At 36.7% G+C, this 23,637-nt stretch overlaps 1 protein-coding gene across 1 annotated transcript in view; it reads right to left on the bottom strand.

Moving 5' to 3' along the window:
* LOC145684027 (uncharacterized) overlaps window positions 1–23,637 on the bottom strand; it is a 157,613-nt gene that overhangs the window by 50,648 nt on the left and 83,328 nt on the right. The window contains exon 2 of the mRNA XM_081755844.1: window positions 15,875–16,439. Within this exon, the coding sequence (XP_081611970.1) occupies window positions 15,875–16,428 (554 nt within the window). The 5' untranslated portion in view covers window positions 16,429–16,439. The remainder of the gene's footprint in view (window positions 1–15,874; window positions 16,440–23,637) is intronic.

Here is a 23,637-nt window from a genome sequence, read left to right as displayed (position 1 = left end):
TAAAATAGGTCTTATATGTAGCTACTGAGCAGCATTGCCCAACTGAGATAAAATATCATAAGAATACTCTCAGTAATTACCAACAGTTTCGTTGAAATATTTTCCTACAGAGCAATTAAGCAAAAATAAATAAAATAGAAAAAGAACTTGCGCGAAACGTTGGAGATAAAGCTTCTACAATACTAAATTTGACTGTTCCCTGTTGACGAAGATTAGAAGTATCTAAAGAAGAGACCGGCAAAGCAATAATGCCAATTAAATGATCACTGAAGTTATAATTCGTGCGGATAACGCAATAGAATGCGATCTGCTCAATAAAGGGATAAATACTTTCCCCGTTTAGTTTCAGATTGAATAAGCTATATTCTTTCCATTCGTCTTCACATCCACATTTCGAAAGCAAACAATCTCTTTTCATCACTTTTGTGTAAGGTTTCTCCCCTACAGAGTACAATACTCAACATCAAAATGAAGGTTTTAAACTTTAGAATCTTCCTTGCATTACGATTTTCAGCTTACACTTTTGTCTTGATGTGCGAGTTAGCCTATAAGTTTAATACTGTCCTAATAATTGTAATTTTTACTTCTCCCCGTTGTTTTCCTTCCACAATACATTCTATCATGCTTCTTAATATAATTTCGTCTCCCAAAATAAATCAAGCAATTTTATTTTCTCTGCTTAGTTACTTCCAATATTACTTTTTCATTCTTTTTTTTTTTTTAAATAGTATTTTTAACACTTTCTCATTAGTTTTCCCTCCAGATAATTTTCTGCATCCTTTTTTCACATCGGCATTTTGGAAGCTTTTAACCTTTTCCCGTTGTCCACGTGTCTGCTTTGTATACTACAATAGTACATAAAATATTTGTTGAGACTTTCTCATAATTACATAATCAGAGATGTATTTTTTATTTTTTTATTTTTTGATTCCCAAACTGCTTTGCATAAATATATGTAAAGTCTTGTAGAGTAGCTGTGTCTGTCTGTCTGTCAGTCAAAAAAGTGAGAAGGGTAAAAAAGACAAGAAACGTTTCTGTTACATAAATTTAGTCCTGCTTCTATTTCCTCCCTAAAACTCTTATTCACACTGGAAGTGGTAGAAACCAACGATTTCCAGTTTCAATGTTAATTTCCATAGAATAAGAAGGTAAAAGATAGTGAGTAGCTGTTATTTTAATACAAAGCCATAATACAGCCGCAATTTATCATTAAATTGGTAAGGAGTACGGTGGGAATTTTATATGTGATGGTTGTATGGGATACCATTGCTGAGAGTTAGGATTTACTGACGTACGACATGAGAGTGGCCAAGGGTAGCAATTTGTAATGGCAGACGGTTATGATGGACCCGTGAATCATGTGGTTCGTGCAAGGCGTAGATTATGATTTCTCAGTTGTCTGATCTTGGAACTTCAGGGAACTCAGCAGCCGCCTGGAGAAGTCCAATTACATAGCTTAGTTCACATTTGGCAAGGGCCACAGTGGGATAAAGTACCATTTTAGTGGCTGAAAATTCGAAAACCAACCAACACCTATGCCTAAAATGGCAGTACGTAATGAATCAGAGATAGTGAGTCCACGCAATGTTATTGAAAGCAATGTGATAAATAAGCTAATGAGAAGTGTAAGGGTCATTAAATGTTGACCACATTTACATTTTCTGTTTGTGTCCAATTGAAGCTATAAGCTTCCGTGTTTGCGAAAACATCTCTTCGCTACATCGGTTGAGATTTGGAATATTTTGGGGGATGTAACAAGCACTTGATACTTTAGTAGTTCTTTACATATTGGTAGTCGTATCATTTTATAATTATGACTGTTTGAAATATGTCTGTAATTAGATAAAGCTCAAATATATGTGTAAACATTTAGTAACTGATGTAGGAAGATGGCGTCTTCATTTTTATTTTGTCCTGATTTACATGCTATAAAGAGTTAATGGTGATAAAACTAGCTGCCAAGATCTGCCTATTAATTTTATATTATTTTTTGCAGCAAATGTGTCGACGAAATGTCGGGAGCTATTTCAAGTGTGGCGTAATGCAGACGTAGTTTCGGATCGAAATACCGCAAAATGTCTCGCGAACAAACTTTAAGGGACATGCTGCATATATTGTTGTGTTCTTCAGATCCTGTAATTTCTTCAATCTCACAAACTACTATTATCTATCACAGTCATACAGTGCCTCTTTCACCAGATGTAAGAAAATTATTGTTATATCCCTTGCTATCTGAGTCTGATGCAGTAACTCAGGATTTAATCTCCGAGAGCGAATAGGTACAAGTGGTAATAAGTACTATCTATACGTATGTAATGCATAGATATGTATGACATGGCTGTTAGATATTGGATAGAATTCTTGTGAATATAAAGGTGTAGTCCTTGTTGAGTGTCAATCTATCTACATGTCACACAACATGTTTCTTCGTTTATTTCATAAAAGGATTCATACTACTAGAAAAAATACACGCGCATACCAAACTGTTAGGTTACTTCCTTCTCTGAACAAAGTTTCTATGCATGGATCGCAAGAGTGGCGTTTTCCTCGTTAACTTTATGGAAGGTTCATAACCAAACATTCTGTTTCCTATTTTTCTGAAGTAAAGTGGCTGTACATTAGGGTGGGCCGAATTTCAACTTTTTTTTCGAAAATCGGTTCGGCGAAGCGGTTAAAGGATGTCTTTTAGTGGGCAAAGTGTGCCATACTTTTTTCAGAATTCTTAGTCAACGTCTTCATGTGTAGCATGGAGGTTTTATTAAAAAAATGTATGCAACCCGCACTACATGATACAATATTTCACGTTTTTGGCTGTGTAAAACTCATATAAGTTATTCTCGTTTTTTTTTAAGATTCAGCCTTAGGGACAGCTAGAAGTATACCTAATTCACCTTTCCAAAGCCCACTTGTGTGCAGTTCTTCGCTTAAATTGGCAAAATTTCAACGCTTAAGGCAAGATGATTGCGTTTTTTATTTGTATGTATAAAAAATTGATTTATTTTGTTTAGCCTAAGAGTTGAGTTTATTTACTTATTTATCTATTTATTTATGTATTTATTTATCTTTTGCTGTAATGCAATTCATTATCAACATTCTCGATTCATTTATTCTTTGTCCAAAATAACCCAGAACTCACCACAAGGAGGTGACTGCACTTCAAGTTCCAGCCACTTTTAATTCCGCCCTCTCGTCCTGTCTAATTTTCTGCCATGGTCTTACTTGTTTGCGTCCTCACTTACTTGCTTTACTTTTCTAGATGGCATAGTCTTTTTCTCGATCCGAGTGTTGGCATTTTCTTGATAGAAATCAATGCACAGCGTATGAATCCGTCGTGACGTGCCGGCCCACACACGGATTGAGAAGCTTGCGTCACCAAACGCACCATTCGCTCTACTGCTTGGGTATGGCATGGAAACGCAGTTATTTCTTCTCTGGGCAGTTTCACTAATCGCTCATGCAGCAATTCAAGATGCAGAAGACATTTAAACGGAGCGCAAAAACCTCGTTATTGATAAAAATAAGACTAGGAGGGAAAAGAGTAAATTCAGCGCAGCTGTTCAAGAAAGTAACGGCATAGCTGGAAAACCTGTTAGAAGAGTCTTCTTTGATGGAAGAAAAGACCAGACCCTAACGCAAGCGAAAAAAGGAAAACATTGGTATCGACGGCAGATCGAAGAAGGACACTTAACAATAGTGGAAGAACCAGGTTCAACATATTTGGGCAACGCCGTGCCGAAATCTGGTAGTGGACAGGACATTGCCGCGTCTGTGTACGAATTTCTGGATGAAAATGGAACTGATCTGTCAACAGTGGTAGCAGCTGGCTATGACGGTACACCAAGCAACACGGGAAGATTTAAAGGGGCTCTACATTGTTTGAAAAAATAAAAACTAAATCGAGAACTTCAATAGACCGTTTGCCTTCTTCACGGAAATGAACTACCGCTTCGTTACTTAATAAGACATCTCGACGGGGAGCATCGGGTCTAAAACACTTTCGGGACCCATCCAAAGGAAGCTCGACAAGTGTGAGGAAGCGCCCTTGGTAAAATACCAAGCAATAAATCTTGACTGGTTGGATCAATTCGCAAAAGGTGAAGACCTCAGTGCGGATCAACAATATTTACTAGCAATCTGCAGAGCAATTCACTCAGGATACTGTTCTTCAAACTTGGCTATCAAGAAACCCGGTCACGTTGGCTCAACAAGGCATGTCGCATTCTTCGTTTGTACATAAGCATAGCGAGACCTTGCGAGGCATTCATGTGTCTTGTACAATACATTGTCATGGTGTATCCCCGGGTCTGGCTTGCCATTCAGCAAAAGCCATCATGCTGTGAAGGACCGCGGCATTCATGGAATTTGGGACAGCTAGCCCAATTTCTACCTACGGAACCGTATTCTCTGTATTTTCCAATAATTCGCAGATCTTAAAAATAAATTTTGACGCGGAGGATTACTACGACATGAAGGAGTGGGTGAACTTGTCCCCAGAAGAACGTCCACTCATCAAGATACTCTCCGACGACGAGATTGAAGAAAATATTTAGTCAGCTGTAACGCTCAGAGAAGAAATAACTACGTTAAAGTGCCATATCCAAGCAGTAGAGTGAATGGTGGGTTTGGTGACGCAAGCTTCTCTATCTGTGTGTGGGCCGGCAGGTCGTGATGGATTCATACGCTTGCCTTGGTTTCTAGCAAGAGGATACCAACATTCGGATAGAAATAATACTGTGCCATCTACAAAAGTAAAGCAAGTATGTGAGGACGCAAGCAAGTAAGGCCATGGCAGAAAATTAGACAGAGCAAAGGGCGGAACTGAAGATGGGCGGAACTCCAAGTGCAGTCACCTCTTTATGATGAGTTCTGGGTTATTTTGGACAAAGAATAAATAATCGTGAATGTTGATAATGAATTGCATTAGAGGAAAAGATAAATAAATAAGTAAATAAACTCTACTCTTAGCCTAAACAAAAATATAACAATTTTTTGTACATACAAATAAAAAAAAGGAACCTTCTTGCCTTAAGCGTTGAAATTTGGCCAATTAAGGCGAAGAACTAAGTGAGCTTTGAGAAGGTGAATTAGTTATAGTTCACGCTGCCCCTAAGGCTGAATCTAAAAAACATGAATATATGCGTTTTACACAGCCAAAAACGTGAAACATTGTACCGTGTAGTGCGGGTTGCATACATTTTCCATAAAACCTCGATACGGCACATGCACGCGTTAACTAAAAATTCTGAAAAAAATCTGGCACACTTTGCCCACTAAAAGACACCCTTTAACCGCTACGCCGAAACGATTTTCAAAAAAAAAAAAAAAAAAAAGTTGAAATTCGGCCCACCCTACTGTACATGTATAAAAATTCTTCGTTAAGTCCATAAAAAGGTTCATACTACTACAAGAGAACATATGTATACCCAATTACTATGTCACGTCCTTCTCTAGAACAACGTGGATATGCATGTACCAATACAGAATGTATATGTGATTTCTTCGTAAAATTCATTGAAGGTTCACACTACTACCTTACTTTTGTCTCAATATATTTGTTTACTTTTGTCTCTAGCATACGTGGATACACGTGCAGTAATATAGGTGTTTTATTTAGTAATTTCATAACAAATGTTCATGCTACTCACTGTTGCCACACTTGGTACAATTGTACCAAATTCAGCCCTTTTTGTCATTCATCGACCCGTTGGTACCACGGTGGCACTTTCAGCCCCTTTTATTAAAAAGTTGATACAATTCTACCCATTCAGCACCATAGATACCACCGTCACTTAAAATTATTAATAATGTGTTGTGATGTCTTTCAGGGAAGGTTCTAGGACGCTGGACCGGTTTTACATTTCTTTTTACAAATGACAGTTTACTTACCTTATATTCTTCTTACAGTCCTTCGGTCGTGAAATAAGCGACAATACGGTGTAATAATTTATATTTTAATGTTTTGTTATAACGTATTGTTTACACACGAACTCGGAGATGAATGATTTATTGCTTGTTTTATTTATTTTTTCTTATATGACTATAATACTGTTTTGGTTTATTGGTCACTTTGAAATTTTCCCTACAATACATACCGAAGATGATAACTGTTTTCCCTTTTAGAGTGAGGCCTGTTATACTTCCTATTTGCGAAAAAAAATCATATACTTCCACGGTTGTTCGGGGTCGTCCTACTTGGATGTTTTCAAAACTAGCACTTTCTTGATTTAGATTCCTGGAAGAGGGGGGGGGAGAATGTTCTAGAACTTTATCTCTTTTAGCTTCATGTTATTGAGCCATGTACTACACTGGTATAAAATAATGAATTCAGCACTTTTGGTTTCAATTTGGTACTATTTTTCAGCCCACTTCAAACCTAGGGCTGTGGCAACACTGATGCTACTTCAAAGAGTTACATCCGTATACACAACTATAATGTTAACTCTCTCTCCCTCTCTCTCTCTGAAAGAAATAAATATATACGTAATAATTTATGTTTTCTTCGCTAATTTCATGTCATATTCATATTACTACTTTATATGTATATCACCATCTTAATGTTACTTTTTGCTGTAAAATCAATGAATGTGCACGTAATACTATTCGTTTTCTTCGTCATAAGGTTCATACTGCTCCAAGGCCCGCGCTGGCTCACCGGGACATGTCCCGGTGCACCCTCCGAAACATCACATTATAAATAAAGGCACGAGTTTTTCTATAATAAATTCTTACAGTTGTTACTGGGAAATAACCCATGACAAGTACAGTGCGCTCTTTACATAAGGCACCCTTGCGAAACATAAAAGATAAACCGGTTTTATTTATTCTTCTGTATGGCACAGTTCCGTACAATACATACATAACTGTTACTGTTGTTAAAGAACCAGTGAAAAGTACCGTGCGCCCTTTACGTAAGGCGCCCTTGCCAAACCACATCAAAGAAACGGTTTTATTTATTCTTCTGTAAGCACAGTTCTGTACAATAAGTACATAGTCTTACTATTGATAAAGAACCCGTGAAGGGTACAATGCGCCCTGAGAAACATCACAGGTTCTTCTGCATAGTAAATTCATATAGTTTCTGTTGGTAAAGAACCTGTGAAGGGTATAGGGCGCCCTAATGAATGGCGGCCTGCAAAATATCACATTATAAATATTTTTAAAATTTTCCTGTATACCAGTATTGTATTATACATTCATACATTTGCTATTGGCAGAAAACAGGCAAAGAATACACGTTTCAAAAAAAAAAAAAAAAAAAAAAAAAAAGTATAGAGCCAGTAAAACAATTAATATGTAGGTCTATTTGATAAGATAATATAGGAGTTTTTCGTACTGCTATTCATTTATTGTCAAAAACCTTTCAGAGGCAGAGGCTAAGCGCAAGGGCGCCCATCAGGGGGGGCCAAGGTGGAGCGCTAGCCCCCTCTAAGAGGAAATTGTACTTGGGAATATTGAAAACCCAATAGAATTTTACATTAGTTACAGCAAAATTTGAAACTATGTTTGAAACGTCGTTTATACTTGCCCCTCCCTTGGAAACCACAACATGGGCGCCCTTGGCTAAGCGCAATCGATATTGCGCAGTTTAAACAATTCAAGTTTTTTTAAATTTCTTTATTTACAAATTTGATTGTTTCTGTTTGTTTTAGAGCAGTGTTTGAATAATGAGTGTCTATTGTATTTCTAAAATATAGCTATATTGATTCATTGGCGTATATTTAGTTTGTTTTGTTTGACAAAAATTGTATTGCAAGAACTAAAAGGCGATTCTCTAATAAAGACGTCTTCACAGTTTAGTCACTTACGTTACTAAACAAATTTGGTGGTTTTAATACATAAAATGGCGCCCCTACATATACAGGATGTAGCTTAATTAATATAACAAAGATCAGAAGATGATTTCTGACACCGACATAAAACGAAATGTATACATTAACCTGGATGTAAAAATGCCCCCTTTCGGCGCCCTGATCACCCGAAAATTTGTCGGAAAAATGTAAAAACAGTCATAATTCAAGAACAAAACTTCGAATCGGTTGGATGAAAGAGAATGCCCATTATTTTTAGTCGTGGATTCCATTAGTATACAATTTGTTATAGTGCAGTGGCGGCGCAAGGGTGACTCCCAAAGAAACTGGAATATTCATTTGAATATTTTATCAAACGTTGAATGAGGGAAATGAACAATAATTAAGTACAAGATTTCAACAATCAAAAATAATAGTGCATCGTTCAAGTAAGAAGAATACTTAGAATTCGAAAGAAAGAGAAATACATATGTGTAGTTGATCCATTTCATCTCAGTACAGAATAAACTCTTGGAAGAAGAATTTAAATGAAAAGAAGTCTTTAACGTATCACACCTAGAATATATCTTCTAGGCTAATGGTTACGGATGATAAATGAACGGCTTCCTGTCCAAACTGCGAGTGTGACATCCCCTTTTGCTCGATTTGGATCCGACATTTTGTTCTCGAGTATGACTGTTTCTGCATTTCTCCGAAAATTTTCGGGTGGTCATAGATCCGAGGCACTTCTACACTCAGGGTAATCTACACTTTTCGTTTTATCTCGGAGACAGGGATCACCTCCCGACATTTACTAGATTAATTAAGTTACACCATATATATTCACGTTTGTATGGGCGCCATTTTACTAGACTTGTCCACCGCCCTTCTAAGTATCCCAGGACGGGCATGCCAAAGACGTAAATACGTTTGTTGCAACCTTTGCTACTAGCCTATTTCTCTCAAATAAATGTACATACTGATAACAGTATTGATGTCTAATTATTAATTCGCTAACAACATATTATAGCAATACAAAAAAGTGCAAACAATTTATAAAAACATGCTCTAGTACAGCGCAACGAATTTTTTGCTGTTAGAATTACAATTTTTCCCACTGTGGGGCGCTCCGATTTCAGCCGGTATGTTTTCACACTTGCTACTTCACAATGATTAAATGGCAAAGTCCTGTCTGTGTTTGAGATAAGCAACTTGTAATGAACAACTTTATTTTATCCGTGTTTCGTTCCTATAAGTCCGTCACCGTGAGATTCTCTGGTGGCTAAAGGATGTTGAAAAAATAGCTCTTGCATATTAGATAGACAGAGTTACAGCTTTCGTTGTGATGCTTGTCGACAAATAGGCAAATGGATGGACAGATCCGTTCTGTAAGAGTTCCACTCCTTACACCTACCATCGTTTGAAAGTCTAAAAGTGCCAAGAAAGTGTTGACAGAATTTGTGGGAAGAAGAAAGTTCATAACTAGGGTTTCTGTTACACGAGGCAAACACGAAATACGGCTCCCTTCAAATTATATATAATTATATATATTGCTTCTATTTGACGCAATATATATAATTATATATATTGCTTCTATTTGACGCCCCTCCAACCATGCTCCCGGTGCACGTGCCCTTCTTGCTCCCCCTAGTTGAACCTTTGAGGAAAGACATTACTGTAACTTAGTGATGGTTACAAAACTAGTTTCTCGGTTTTTGCTTTTCAGAAAAACTGAAGCGATGCTTGAAAACTTTCAAAAATTGTTTTCGAAAAGCCTGTTCGATTTTCTATTACCAACTGGTTTCAATTTCTCAAAACAGGTTGGTTTTCTATCATAAACCGTTTTTGGATTTAAAATTTGTTCGATTTTCTAACAGAAATTTTTTTTTTACTTATTTGTGTAAACTTGTTCAGAAAATGAATACTACAAGAACAAGAACAAATATTGATTTTTGCAAAGATCACACTGGTTTCAGTAAAAGAAAAAGGAGAAAACTTTTGACGAAAACGATCTAGGTGAAAAACTAAATTGATCTTCGAGAAAACAGATTTTTTTTTTTTTTTGTTTTTTTCTAGAAATAGGTTTCCACTTTTCCCCATCCCTACTGCAGATAGTTAAAACCAGAAGAAGAAACTAGTCAACATATTGTCTAAGGAGAAATTTTCATAATATGGAGTGTAAGAAGTTACACTGTAAAAGGAAATGAAAATGAAACTAGAATTGATGAACGATATTAAAAAGGATAATTAACCCGTCAAACGGCTAGAATGGCTCAAAGTTGTAGTGCATGATAGTGCAAATAAATTAGAGACTGTGTGTGAGTTGCTAGGTAATGTCAAAATGTTTATTTTGATGATGATGATTGAATTCAAACAAATATATCATGTTACACAGAATAAATATAAAGCATTGATTAGCAAACATATTTGTTTTTCTTGTTCGAGTAGTTCATCGGAGAGATGCCATTTGAAATAATAATGACTTGTGATAAATATTAAAGTGCTGTACCGTAGTTTTATCATAGCCTTGTGAACAGTGACTAAATATGCCTCTGAGCGACATGTGAACTCTACAGTTAGTATGAAGAAAAAAGTTCAGACGTGTCGAAAAAATACAACAACTGCTATTAAAAGTGCCTCTTCGTGAGAGAGTGGCTAACGCTCACGCTTCCTATGCTTCTTGCTTCTGGTTGGTTTCTCGGTGGGATTAATTAATTAATTAACTCGAGGTAATGCACTTTAAACAGTAGGTTCCGTCTCATAGAACCTCAATGCTGAAGGACATGTTAAAGTGCACCCAGCAAAGGGAACACAATAGCTCAGTGCAGGGGCGGATCCAGGGGGAGCGATCGGGGCAATCGCCCCCCTCCCCCAGAAGAGGAAACTTTCTTATTTTATATATATATAAATAAAATCCATCCCAGGGTTTGGAGCCCTTAAAAGTAGCATTATGACAACCCACCGCCCCCCCAGAAGTCGGCCCTGGATCCGACCCTATCTCAGTGGTACAGGAGTTATCTCTGATGGATATGGTGTCAGATTATATGAGCTTGTGGATGAAAACATCATGTTCGTTGGTTTCCTCCTGTTTCGTACAGGTTTTCCTGATTTATTCCACATTTTCATTCCACCATTGGTTTTCAAAATTAGACATCGGATTTTTATGCTCTTAACATTCATGAAATATGCATGCAACTATGCTCTTAAAGGAGCAGTTCGAGTTAAAAACAAGTTTGGTGCAATAGAAAGAGTAACAAAAAATAAGACACCCGTATTTTTTTATATCTTGATAGGCCGTCTCGTTCAGCTTCTACAGGCATTTGTTTTTGATGAATCGTAAATGGTGACGTCATGGGTGGGATACGCGAGAAACTCAATGTGAGTCAGCAACCACTCCCTTGTACGCAGCTGATAAACCTTTAATAGTGCATTGGATTTAATAGATTGTGTTTTGGATTTGTTAGTTGCTCTGTGTTGAATTCTTGAGGGAAGTTTTTGTTAGTTGTTTTTCCTATAGCATTAGTATAAAGAAAAGAGTAGAGAGAGAGCAGTAATTACGTTTGTTGTGCGAAACAGTGTTTCTTCCAGACATGTTTTTAGGTTGGCACTGTCTCCCGGAGCTCTGAGAGATTTTCCCGGAGGAGACCAAAATAATACGTCTATAATGTAATAAATATAATAGTACTGTGTGAAAATAATGTGCCTCTCCGAATACTAAGTGGCCCTTTCTCCCCCCCCCCCCCCGGATTTTTTTCTGAAAGGAACACTAGTGTGAAGTAGAAAATACGTGTTAGTACAGCGCGTGCTGTGTCTGTGAAGTGAAATAGAAATGTCTAACACCTGCTGTGTTTTCGGTTGTAATTCTTGTGCAATTGAAGCTGAAAATGAAATCTTTAAGTTTTACGTCCCACGGTTATGCCTGTTAGGTTAAAGGAGACGGTGATGATGAGAGATGAGTGAAATGGTGGAATGAAGAAAGTGGGAGGAAACGGGAGAACCCCGAGAAAACCCACGAGCACGGTGTTTGTCCACCACAAAGTTCACTTGGCGGGGGCTGGGATCGAGCCCGGAACCCCAAGCACCAGAGGTGAACGCTCTACCACTGAGCCACCGCGCCCCCCTAATCAATTGAAGCTGAGGACGTAAAGTATCTTTTCTTACGTTTCTAAGTCGTGAGAAATCACCAGATCGATATAAATTATGGCTCAAGAAAATCAATGGGAAAAAATGTACCAAATAAAATCACTCGTGTTCCAAACATCTTGAAGAGCCTGCCTTCGAGAAGTCAAGTTTACTGAAAGAAAAGTTAATGCCAGTAGCGGATCTAGACTGGGGCCGGGGGCCTAGGCCCCCCAGTTTTTCAGTGACAAAATTGTTTTAAGCTATTATTTAGATATTTTTGAAAGTTTTTAGTAAACATGATATACATATCATAGTCTGGGTTCTGACTCCCCCCCCCCCCCTTAGTTTTTACCGTCTAGATCCACTTCTGGCTAATGCCAGGAGAATTATTTACACGGAAACTGAGAAAGAATGCTGTTCCAAGTATATTATTGAAAGGTTTAAAATCCGAGCCATTGAACAAGCACCGATCTATGTCCAGTTACCAACGTACAAATATCGTACAAGACGCAATTGACGGTTGTAGTCAAGACGAGGCATTAGAGGGTAATAGAGACGATGTCACTCATGATTCTGAAGATACTGCTTTAGAACTAAGCTATACAATGTGAATTAGGGAGTGAAATATACCGGCTTGTAGAAGGAATCAGTGACGATGACTGTTCCTCAAGACATTGATTCATCGTTTAATTTCTCTGTATCATGTGATAAGGATGATGAAACGGGTGATGAGAGTTGTTCCGCGGACAGCCATGAGAATAAAAGAAATTTAACCGGTAAAGTGTTTTTCGTATTCTGGCAAACTTTACAGATGTTATTTCATTTTTGCCTCATATGTTACGCTCCTGTACATACCTTGAAGCACAAAATTATAGGGTCAGCATTAAAAATTGCAACAAAACGTGAAAATGAACATACTTCTGTTTGGAAATCGGAAGAATGATTAAAGAAAAGGTACTTAGGTGTTGCAGCAATCTCGTCCCCATCTATTTACATATTGGTTTCGACTTTTGTTTTTTTTTGAAACGCTGAACCCATGCTTTATAGGATACGTTTTATATTATAAAAATGTTTGTACAGCCCACCATCAGATATCATTTTCTACATGCAGATGATATTTGTAAGTCTTCGCAACCAGTTCTGGAAAAGGAAACCGCACTTAGAACGTGCCACCGCACCTCTCACAAACGAAATGCTTGGCACTGTGTAGTATGTATTGTAAGCCTGCTCTCACTCCTTGCCCACCTATGACGTCATCACAAAATCTTTCTTCCTCTGTTACTCGCTAACGACTGAACGTATCGCGATCAAACAAACACCATTACTGATAGAATTTTCAACTCTACAAATGGAAATAAATTGTAAAAAATGCATTTCTACGTCGAACTGCTCCTTTAAATGTGTTAAAATATGCATTTAATACACACTAACCATGCAATAAAAGAGAACACTTTCAAACATGCAGCAAAGTTGTGACAGAAGTTTTGTAGGTGAAATATAACATCGTAAGTGTATTTCACGTTTCAGGGATTTCTCTCCAGAATTTATTTTTATGATATTTACAGTCTGTGTACCCTAAATTTTTAAAAAAACATACATAGAGTATGAGAATGAAATGTACACAGTGATATTTCTAGTTATTCTTCACAAAAGAATTTTAGAGTGCATTCACTTTGACGAGCCTCACAGTTCTACAGATTTTCGTTGTAGGCTACCAAAATTAGTTTTTGCTTTTAAGTATTTACTACTTCCTGTAATTAGCCTTACAGTACTATATCACAAGATATTCTCTACATTTTCTAGTTTCCGTTTGTGACATTTGTAGGCAGGAAATGACCTGTCAGGATTAACAGATGTTAACGGACAATATTTATAGAGAGGAGCAAGTTTAGTATGTATATTTTCTGGCAAGTTAGAATGTAACCCTTGAAGATATTTTCTTATGGCTTCAATTGTTTTATAATCAGAGTTTCTGGCAAGAACATATATCAATTTCTTTTCCATAGAGCGCGCGATTCGTCAGGAACTGACTAGAGCTCGTGCTGAACTTTATCAACGAGAGATAAGCACTTAGCGTCATCCCTCGTGCCTCTTGTTTCTGAATTGATGTCGACAAGATCTTAAAATAAGTCTTTATCATTATCAGACTTCTATTAACATCTTGACAATATGAAGCGTCTTTGCTCTGTTAATCAGCTGCTAGCAATATTAGTCCTTCGTAACCTAGGCATTCATTTATCCTTCCATGCGAAAATCTATTCTGTTGCATAGACAATTAAATGCATTGGAAATACAATTTAAAACTAGATTTATTGCATGCTATAAGCATATGTCTGAAATAAAAACTTACAGAATATGCAGAGTATGCTCTTAACCACTAATATATGCATTAACTTTTGAAAAATGCATTTAGCACTCTCAGCGGCGTATTTAGGGGGGGCTTCCTGGCTTAAGCCCCCCCCCCGAAATCTTACTTACTATAGTAAAGTATATGAAATATCTTGCAGAATTTTTACATTTTCATGCAAAGCTTCCCCCCGAAAGTTAGCAAAGCCCTCCCCGAAACAAAATCGTAAATACGCCACTGACTCTAACACTTAAAATTCGAGCTATGTTATTGTTGTTAGAAACCTCTGCCAAGTTTAAAGAGATGCATATGAGCAAACAAAATATGCATTCGCATAAAAATCCGATGACTATTCATAATATTCCAGTAACGACGCTAAAGGGGTAGCAAAGAGGCAGGCGTCCACTATGATATCGTCTGATCCCAGAGATGCTGCATTCTAATATAAATCAAGTAAAATAAAACCATTATTCCTACAAGCCTATACATAAAAAATAGCCACCACTAGGGATGCGCATGAGACAAGATTTGTGGCTGTCTCGTCTCGAAAATGTGCTGTAAAAGTGATGTCTCGACTCAAAAAATGTATATTTCTCTATTGGAAGAGCCGTGTCTCGACTCGAATTTTGTCAGGAAAATCCTGTCTCGACTCGTCTCGTGTACATCCCTAACTACCACCCAAAAAATGTATTTGCTTCTCAGCACCTCAAGAAATTTAAACTAGTTTCGTCACTAAATCATTCACTTTCATCAATCGCCCGTCATCGTAATAATAATAATAATAATAATAATAATAATAATAATAATAATAATAATAATAATAATAATAATTGTGAAACGTCAATTTAAAGATTTTCGTCATTAACCAACGACTTACATAAAATGATTAGAAAATATTTTGTGCTTAATTATTGTTTAGTTTGCTAATCTTTGGTTGAGGAAAGACCAGCATGCAAATATTTAAAATAATCAACTGGCCGATGTATTTCATCCGTCGAAGCACACTGTTAATCAAGGAATAGCAATACAGGAAAAGATAAAGAGACTAAGGAGTGGGGAAATGCATGAGAATAGTGTTTCTTTCAGAAGAAATGTTCCGGAGGGCACACTTAGTATTCCGAGGAGAATACTGCTGGTACTATTCTATTTATTATTAAATTATAGATACATTATTTTGTATTATTTTGGTCTCCACCAGGAGGATATTCTCAGAGCTCCGGAGGGGCAGTGTTTCCCCAAAAACATATCTTGAAGAAACTCTGCATGAGGAAGGTGTAGAGAAGTGTTGGTAGTGCATGAGTAACTATGAGCTCATTATTGATGACCTTAAAACCGTCGAGTACACTGGATGTTCTTCTTTGCCTGCCACTACTGTCTTTACGAAGATCAGGACTCTGCACACTGTCGATTGCAAAGTATCAATTTCACCAGACACACGGCATGAAAGTTCTCGTGCTAAAATAATAGGTTGACAGCAAATTGTCACAAAAATCCAGAAAGCTTTTAAGCGGTACTGTATTTAACATTCATTAAAAGATTAAATTCTTTATGGAACATTAGAAGTTACTGATTTAGACTAATCATAACAACAACAACAACAACAACAAAAGTTTCTTACCTCAAAGATAATTTAATCATTCTTGATAGATGTCGTAGGTAACGATGATCTTTATGGATCTGACAAACAGCTCGAAGTTGACACTCGGGTTGCCAGTGATTATGCATCCAGTACAGACGCCGCAGATCCGTTAGTGCTGCCATCAACTTACCAGGGTTCTTCAAAATGTCGTCATCCGGAACTGAAGCTACGGCTCTGGAAGTACTCGTTATGCTTCTAGCAGTGACTACTTCCGTAGTAGGGATTAGGGATAACATCAAAGCGTACGTATACATTACAGCTGTGGTTATCATCGAGCTTATTACGAAGAAGGTAAATATTCCGGTTATGAACAGACGACCCTCGGATTTAACTTGACTACGTCTAATGGACGGGGACAAGAGAGATGATGTAATGTTTCTAGGAACTACTGCGGTCGTTGTTCTTGAAAGTGGGATAAAAGGACGTGATGGTGGTTCCCAATATCTTCCTGCTACGTCACTTGAATTGATTCCACTCAGAAATATACACAACAGGAACAATACCAACATCAATCTACTAGCGTTGGATGACATGATGGTTTTCCCTGAAATCAAAAGAAAGATTCGTAAATTATTAACATGCTATTAATTTTCACATTCAAATATCTTACATACTATCTAATATCACAAGTATATCGGGAGGTAACATGATGACAAAACAGATTTCTTAACCGTAACAGAACCGATAAGCGTAAATAGATTCTACTGGGTTTTGGTTATGATAAAGAGGATTCCGCTCGTCGAACCGGAAGAGATTTTCTGATAAAAATGATTTTGATTCTGGAACTGGAATCGATATCAAAGTCTGGAAGCGAAATTACAGAGAAAAGAGAAATAAGTTTTGAAACAAAACCGCTGTAAATGGTTCCCTCAAGTTATCTCATGGTAGTTTAATATAATTTGCAGTTTGTAATGATCCTGAGCTTACGATGTTTACAAATGATGGTGTTAAGCTATAATATATTTCGATTGTCTTTGCGAAGCACTCAAAATTTATTTGGATTCCAGGAGTGGAACCAAAAAAACCTTTTAGATTTCATTACCGTTAACAACTCTGGGAGAAAATGTATTCTTCATGCCTACATTACGCTTGCTTTCTGTATGCGATTCAGGGTTGAAACTTCCGTGGGTGATGCTTACCTTGAAGTAAACATCCGAACAGTAATTCAGATCTAACTTTAAGCACTAAATCCTGTTTCATATTCCGGTGGTAGTTAACTTAAATCAATCACCGAAGAGGGACACAATGTTCAGAGATGGTAAAAGGTGAGAAATTTGCACACGAATACACTACATTATAGTTAATTCAACAGTTTCTTGCACAAAGGGATGCCAAATTAGGTAAAGTGCCGGACTATTGAGAGAAGTTACAATCTTCGTATTTAAATTACATCCTTTGATGTATTCAAGCAATGACCTTCTGAAGAGATCCTCTTAATAACTCACTTAACCATGTCGAATACCAATGCATTGTTTTTTCGGTATATGTATGTATATGTTGATTTATAGGGAGGATAATTGTTTTGATTTATTTTAAATCGATTTTACTTTTTTTTTAAAAAAAAAAAAAAAAACTTTTTAATTCTATCGGTTGTATTAAAGGTGCCGGGCCACAGATAGCAAAATTATGGATAAAGATACGAAAACATAAAAAGAGAGAGAATTTGTTGAAAATAGGTAGTTTGCAATTTATAATGGCACTATACTAAATTAAAATGCAATGTCGCCAGTTCAGTAGGTTATTCCCTTGAGCCCTTCATGCAAACAATACAGCGTTGTTGGGAAACGGACTCGAACTGTTCTAGGTCCCCCTTCTCCATAATAATATGTGCATTTCACGTGTCATTTTTGCGTGCCCTTAGATTTCGTTCGAACAGTCTATTGATCTGAAATCACTTGCAATTTTCATTTAACATAGTGCGTCTTTACCACCTTCCTCGAAGAACTTACCTCTATTTTCATCCTTTCGTATCTTTATTCATAATGGATGGTCCCAGATTTTTGATACACGTTGTATATGATTTTATTACTTAATCATAAAATTTAATTTATATAACATTAAATTCTAAATAGAAATTCTTGTTGAGAAGGTAGCGGGCATTTAATTAGACCTTTTTTTTAAAAAAAAAGCAGTAAAATAACATATCATTAAAATATCAGTTCACCTGACAGAAAAGAGCCCCATATAAATCAATGGGCTAAAAAATAAAGATAGATAGGTACTCAACACCATTAATTTCTCTAATTTTTTAGATAGATCTTTCCTTTTAGACGTCTTCACTGAATTCTCAATTTGCCACAATCACTTTTGTATAAAAAATTTCAATACACACAGTAGACTTCTGTTAACCAACTACCACGGGATCGGACCCTCGCCTCGTCAAACAACGAAAAATCGGTTAAAACGAAAAATCACAATTTCATAGCCCCTAAATTACGTAGCATCTGTATAACGGTTAAAAAGGGCTTATAGTATTATAAAGGCTGATTCACACATAGTGTTCTGTGCTCATGCCGATCCACTGGCGTTGAGGTTCTCAACTATAGTGTGTAATGTTCAAGTCCCTTGTATTTTATTTCTTCTGTCTATTTTTTCTGAACTTGTCGAGGACCGCTTGTAGTCCATGGACTACAATTTGAGATTAATACTGAAACTGGAAATGGAAGATTCTGGATTAAACAGAGGATTATAGGAGGAGATGGAACACACTCTTTGGCAATGAACCCATAACTTATTAAGAAATCATTTCTTACTATGTCTACCAGTTTTTGTTTAGATACCTGTCGACAAACGCCATACTTACGCGTAGCATACTTTGGGAGTCTAAAAACTCTTAATTGGCTGTGACCATTCTCTGGAACTATTCCTTTTTTTTTAAAAAAAAAAAAAAAAAAAAAATCAGGTAATAACCTTAATTAGCAGAACGTAATAATAACAGTATTAAATATGTTTTATCTGTCGCAGACTAAGAAAGACAGTTTCGACCACGCCTCTTATATCTGGAGGATTTAATCGTGTATGCGCTACTTCTACACTTATTTGTATTCAAGTTTCTGAATTTTCGCAAAAGAGCATTTCATCCGTGACATCACGTTTCAACAACGTGCTTTCAATTTTATCTCAACAGAACACTGTTTGTGTGTGTATGTGTGTGTGTGTGTGTGTGTGTGTGTGAGAGAGAGAGAGAGAGAGAGAGAGAGAGAGAGAGAGAGAGCTATTTGTATATATCCCATGATATGACAAAACCAAGTAGTATATAGTATATAGTATATAGTATAAGTGTTGGCAGTCTTACAAGTGTTATTGAGCTATAGGTAAGTTACAGAATAATAGACACGATCCACCACACTAAACCATATCGTGTTCCCATTTCTTAAATATAATATGCTGTGTTGGACACTTATTATTGAACTATAATATTTACGAACTGTGGGCCACTTTAACTCAGTCGTTTTTAGGACAATCATCCGCAAATAAGCTCACCTGTCAAGAGTAAACTACTCTCTATGCTGACTACTGTAAGATCGTTATTCTCTGAAAGAAAAAAAGAATGTAAAACCATTTTGCAGTAGTGGTATTGTGAATTTTTCAACGTTCCCAAAACTAAAGTTAACAAATGCAATGACGGATTTAGGTTTCTGGGCTTTCGGCATCTATGGTCATCACGTTTGAGGATGACGTCCCTCGGCGAGCACAATATTCAGGGTAAGTGAAGGAAGAAAGCGACCTGGGACCTATAAGTTAGATACCACCCCGGCATTTGCCTGGTGTGAGTGAGAAAAACCCAGGAAAAACCTCATTCAGGTGGCTGGCCCGAAAAAGCATTTTACAACTTTTCAACCAAGAACCCGGGACCGCTCGCACCGAAGGGGAGAGCGTTAGTTACTACGCTACGCAGGGCCCCTAAGAATGCAGTGAAAATAAGCAGTATTTTTAAATGACTTCAAAAAAGAAGGGAGTACGTGCATTTCACACGGATCTTGTTTCTTATTCTCCCATAACTTCTGTTTTATAAATGGAAAAAGATAGGACAGATAAGAAAGAGGGAGAAGTAGCAAATGATTCACCTGCATACACAGACATTTTGGCTACGTGTCCCTGCTGAAACAAGAGTAGCGTCAGATATTTTGCAAGATAAATGTTTTTTTTTTTTTCCATAGCTTACTGTAGTATATGTTCCTTTGTGACTTCAACTTCCGTCTATTCCAGATTCGCCTAATAACCTCAGGCAATGGAATTTACAGATGTTAACTCAAGAGAAAGTGTAAGTTAATCTTGAATTCAAGATTCGCCTTTCAAGATTTGCCCAATGTGAAATTATGTTGGTAGTACTGACAAGAAATGGCAGAAAAATTGTAATTTCTAAATTTTAAAAAAAAAAAAAAAAAAAACAATATTGTTCTATAGGCGATGGCGGCCAAATTGAATATGGCAGCGATATTGGATGACGCTTAAGGCGGATATCTAGGCACTTTTAGGATATACCTATACTTAATGGAAATATGATGTCCTACAAGTTTCATTAAGCTAGTAATTTTTACTGGGATTCTCAAAATTTTCCTCTACATGCTATTTAATGAGAGCGCGAAAATATTTTCAAGAGAAAATGTTAACTATTAATGAGGTGCAGGACTACCAACGTATGCGAGCTAAACCAAGTTTTAAGAAAGATTCAAATTTTGGCTAATAGGAAAATTAACTCTCTGTCATCGCTTTGATTGACGTTTGCATAACTAGGAGGTATTAGGCGAATCTTGAATAGGCGAAACTTGAGGCTCTGCTTCGGTTCTATAGCTTGTATAAAATCTCCACACAATTCTATTTGAAGTCCTTTGCTTTTATTTTCCTAATATGTATATTTTTAAACCCCACAATTATGCGTTGAAGCTATGAGATTGATAATAATGCTGAAATGAATAACATGGGAGAACACTAAGAAAACTCCTGCACACGGTATTTCTCAACCACAAAACCTACTTGGTGGGAGCTGGGAACGAACCAGAGACCCACACAACAGAGTTGAGCGTTCTACCACAAAGTCACAGCTCCCCCGTGTCTTGACCAATCTCGAAAGATTTGTTTATTCAGTTTGGTGCAGTGGTGATATGGCTCATTATCACAGAAAAAGATCTCGAAGCATTCTTGTAATCTTCTGCAAAAGTTTCAGCCTAGGAAGGGCAGCAAAATGCAGTACTACCCGCTGTAAATACTTAGGAATAATAGCTAGTTTGTAGCAGGGCTGTAATCGAGGGTACGCGGCGGTACACGGCGTATACCTTCTGCTTAATCTTAGTCATTAGAGTGTACCTTCTGTTTCAAAGCGTAAAAACCCTTGAATACGTGGCTTCAATCACCGTGCTGCAAATGACAGTAAATCAAGAGTTTGTGCAAAACGCGCTAGTGACAATTGTTGTGAAGAATCAAAAGATGTTCTTTCAAGTATTTTTAAGTATATCAGTGCAAATAGCTCTAGAAGAAAAATGTAGTGTTGAAGGTAAATAATAATACCTTTAAGATAACGTTACTTTGTTCAAGCTTTTAAAAGTCGTTTACCAGTGTTATTTAATTATTAAGAGTTATCAGGTTGTAAATGCGGAGTAGATTCGAGTTAAAGGTGTGAATAGCTCCAAGAGGAATTTATTATTCCAGAGGAAGTTAATGGTGGGTGTTCAAACTACTTTGTTCAAATTTTCTGTTTTGTGTTGTTATTATTTTTTTTTTTTTTTAAGTGTTCTAGTGACAAGTGTGAGAACAATTACTAGTTTTATTGAGCAAACGGACCCAAGTAGCTTCCGGAGAAAATTTTTATCAAGGTTAGTGTCACGTCTTATATTTTATCGAAGGTTTTCATTGTTAGTGCTGTTGCTACCTACTATTATTTGGATATTATTATACAGGAAGGAACCAAACACAAAATTATTAGTTTTAGGATGAGGGGATAGATCCATGTAAAATGGCGCATTTTGTTCTGAGAGTATATCAAGCGTCTTGAGGATCGATGACTGTGATATTTTCAATTGCTTAAAACCTCGCTCCTTGCTAAAGAGAACCAAACTTGTTCGATATTTTTAAACTAAGGTATGAATATTTTCAATATTACGCCAATGTTGATACGTAACTGTGAGCAATACAGAATATATTAATTTAAAAAAATCATTTTATGTCGTAATGAATCGATTTTATAGTTAGGCTAAATTTGGGCACATTTTTTTGTTCCTTCTTGAAGTGAGTTGGTTCTTTCTCCATACATACACCCATTTATGTTATTAATGGTGTGATTTAAGTAAGAAGTGTCATGAAGAAAATAGCATGAAATGCTTTTAGACTACAAAACGGAAATGTATTCTTTATATTTTAATTGAATTAATTAATACATTCACTTTACATTATTCATTAAAAAATGCCTTCTATGTCTTTTATGACAATCATAGATGATTACAAACAGCGTATACCCCCTTAAAAAGTTTAGGACTACAACACTGGTTTGTAGTACCGGTAACAAGAGGCTGAGAAAGAGTTTCGTTATCTCTTGACGATGTAGTATGATTTTTCGTCACTCTCCTTCAAGTTGCATTGTTGGAGCAAACTTCTTGTATTGTTTGGAGATGTGTAGCTTGGATTTATGTATTTTAAATGCTCTTCTTCGTTAGAAAGCATTGATAGTGAAGAGTGTTCTTGAATTGAGGTTAACGCTGATTAGTTTATATGTTTCTGGCAGTGTGTTGTTTATAAATTTTATTGTGATGGTTTCCATTTTGTATGTTGAGATGGCTCTTAATATTTAATGTTTGTGGGCTGTATACGGATGTTTGTATTGGTTTGTATTTTTTTTTTTTTTTTCATTGTTAGTTGTGAATGGAAAATGCTTAATTACAGGGCTAGTGATGCTAACCTGCCGGAAAATTCCTATTTCGTGAGATGTTTTACGTTAACTTTTCGAAAACAGATAAAGGGATGTTTTTCTTCTTTCTTTCTTTCTTGAAACTGCTATTATACGATTTCTCATCTTACACGTGCGTATTATCACACCGAGAACATTCTCTGAAAACGGGAAGTAGGCATAATGAGTCATCAATAAGCATGATTTAGGATTCAGGATTTAGATTTCTGAGCTGTCGGTATCGAAGGCCATTTAGCCCGTCACGTTTAAAGGGTGACGTTCCTCGGCGAGCACACTATCCAGGGAAAGGGAAGGAAGGAAGCGGTCTGACATCATTATGTTAGATACAATCCCAGCATTTGCTTGGTGTGAGTGAGGGAAAGCCAGGAAAAATGTCAATCAGGATGGTTGGCATGAAAAAGCTGTTACACTTTTTCGACCGAATGTCCACACTGGGAATCGAACCCGGGACCGCTTGAACCAAAAGCGAAAGTGTTAGCGACTACGTCACATGGGGCCACTCAATAAGCATGAACTCGGTATTAATTGTGAAATTGTGGATCGAAATATTTTATTTACTTTGTTATGAAAATGAAGGTAGTGTGGAAGTGGTGTGTGGAGTGATTAAAACCATCTGATTCTTAAAAATTAAGCGCCAAAAATCACAAGCTATGCTATGATTATTTAAGAAAACAAAAGGAAACGAGAATAAAACAAGTAAACAAAAAAAAAAAAAAAAAAAAACAAAGGAGAAAAAATCAACTTCCAAAACGTTCCACATTAAATGTGTGAAGAGCGAGATACCATCGCTATGCTCAGCAGAAGGTGATGACAGAAGAGTGATGGAGACACTGTATTTCTG

The sequence above is a fragment of the Thermobia domestica genome, chromosome 4 (genome assembly GCF_964235325.1).
Source record: "Thermobia domestica chromosome 4, izTheDome1.hap1.1, whole genome shotgun sequence".
NCBI classification, from domain to species: domain Eukaryota; kingdom Metazoa; phylum Arthropoda; class Insecta; order Zygentoma; family Lepismatidae; genus Thermobia; species Thermobia domestica.
Note: the sequence above shows the minus strand (reverse complement) of the source record. Positions and strands in the feature narration are given on the sequence as shown.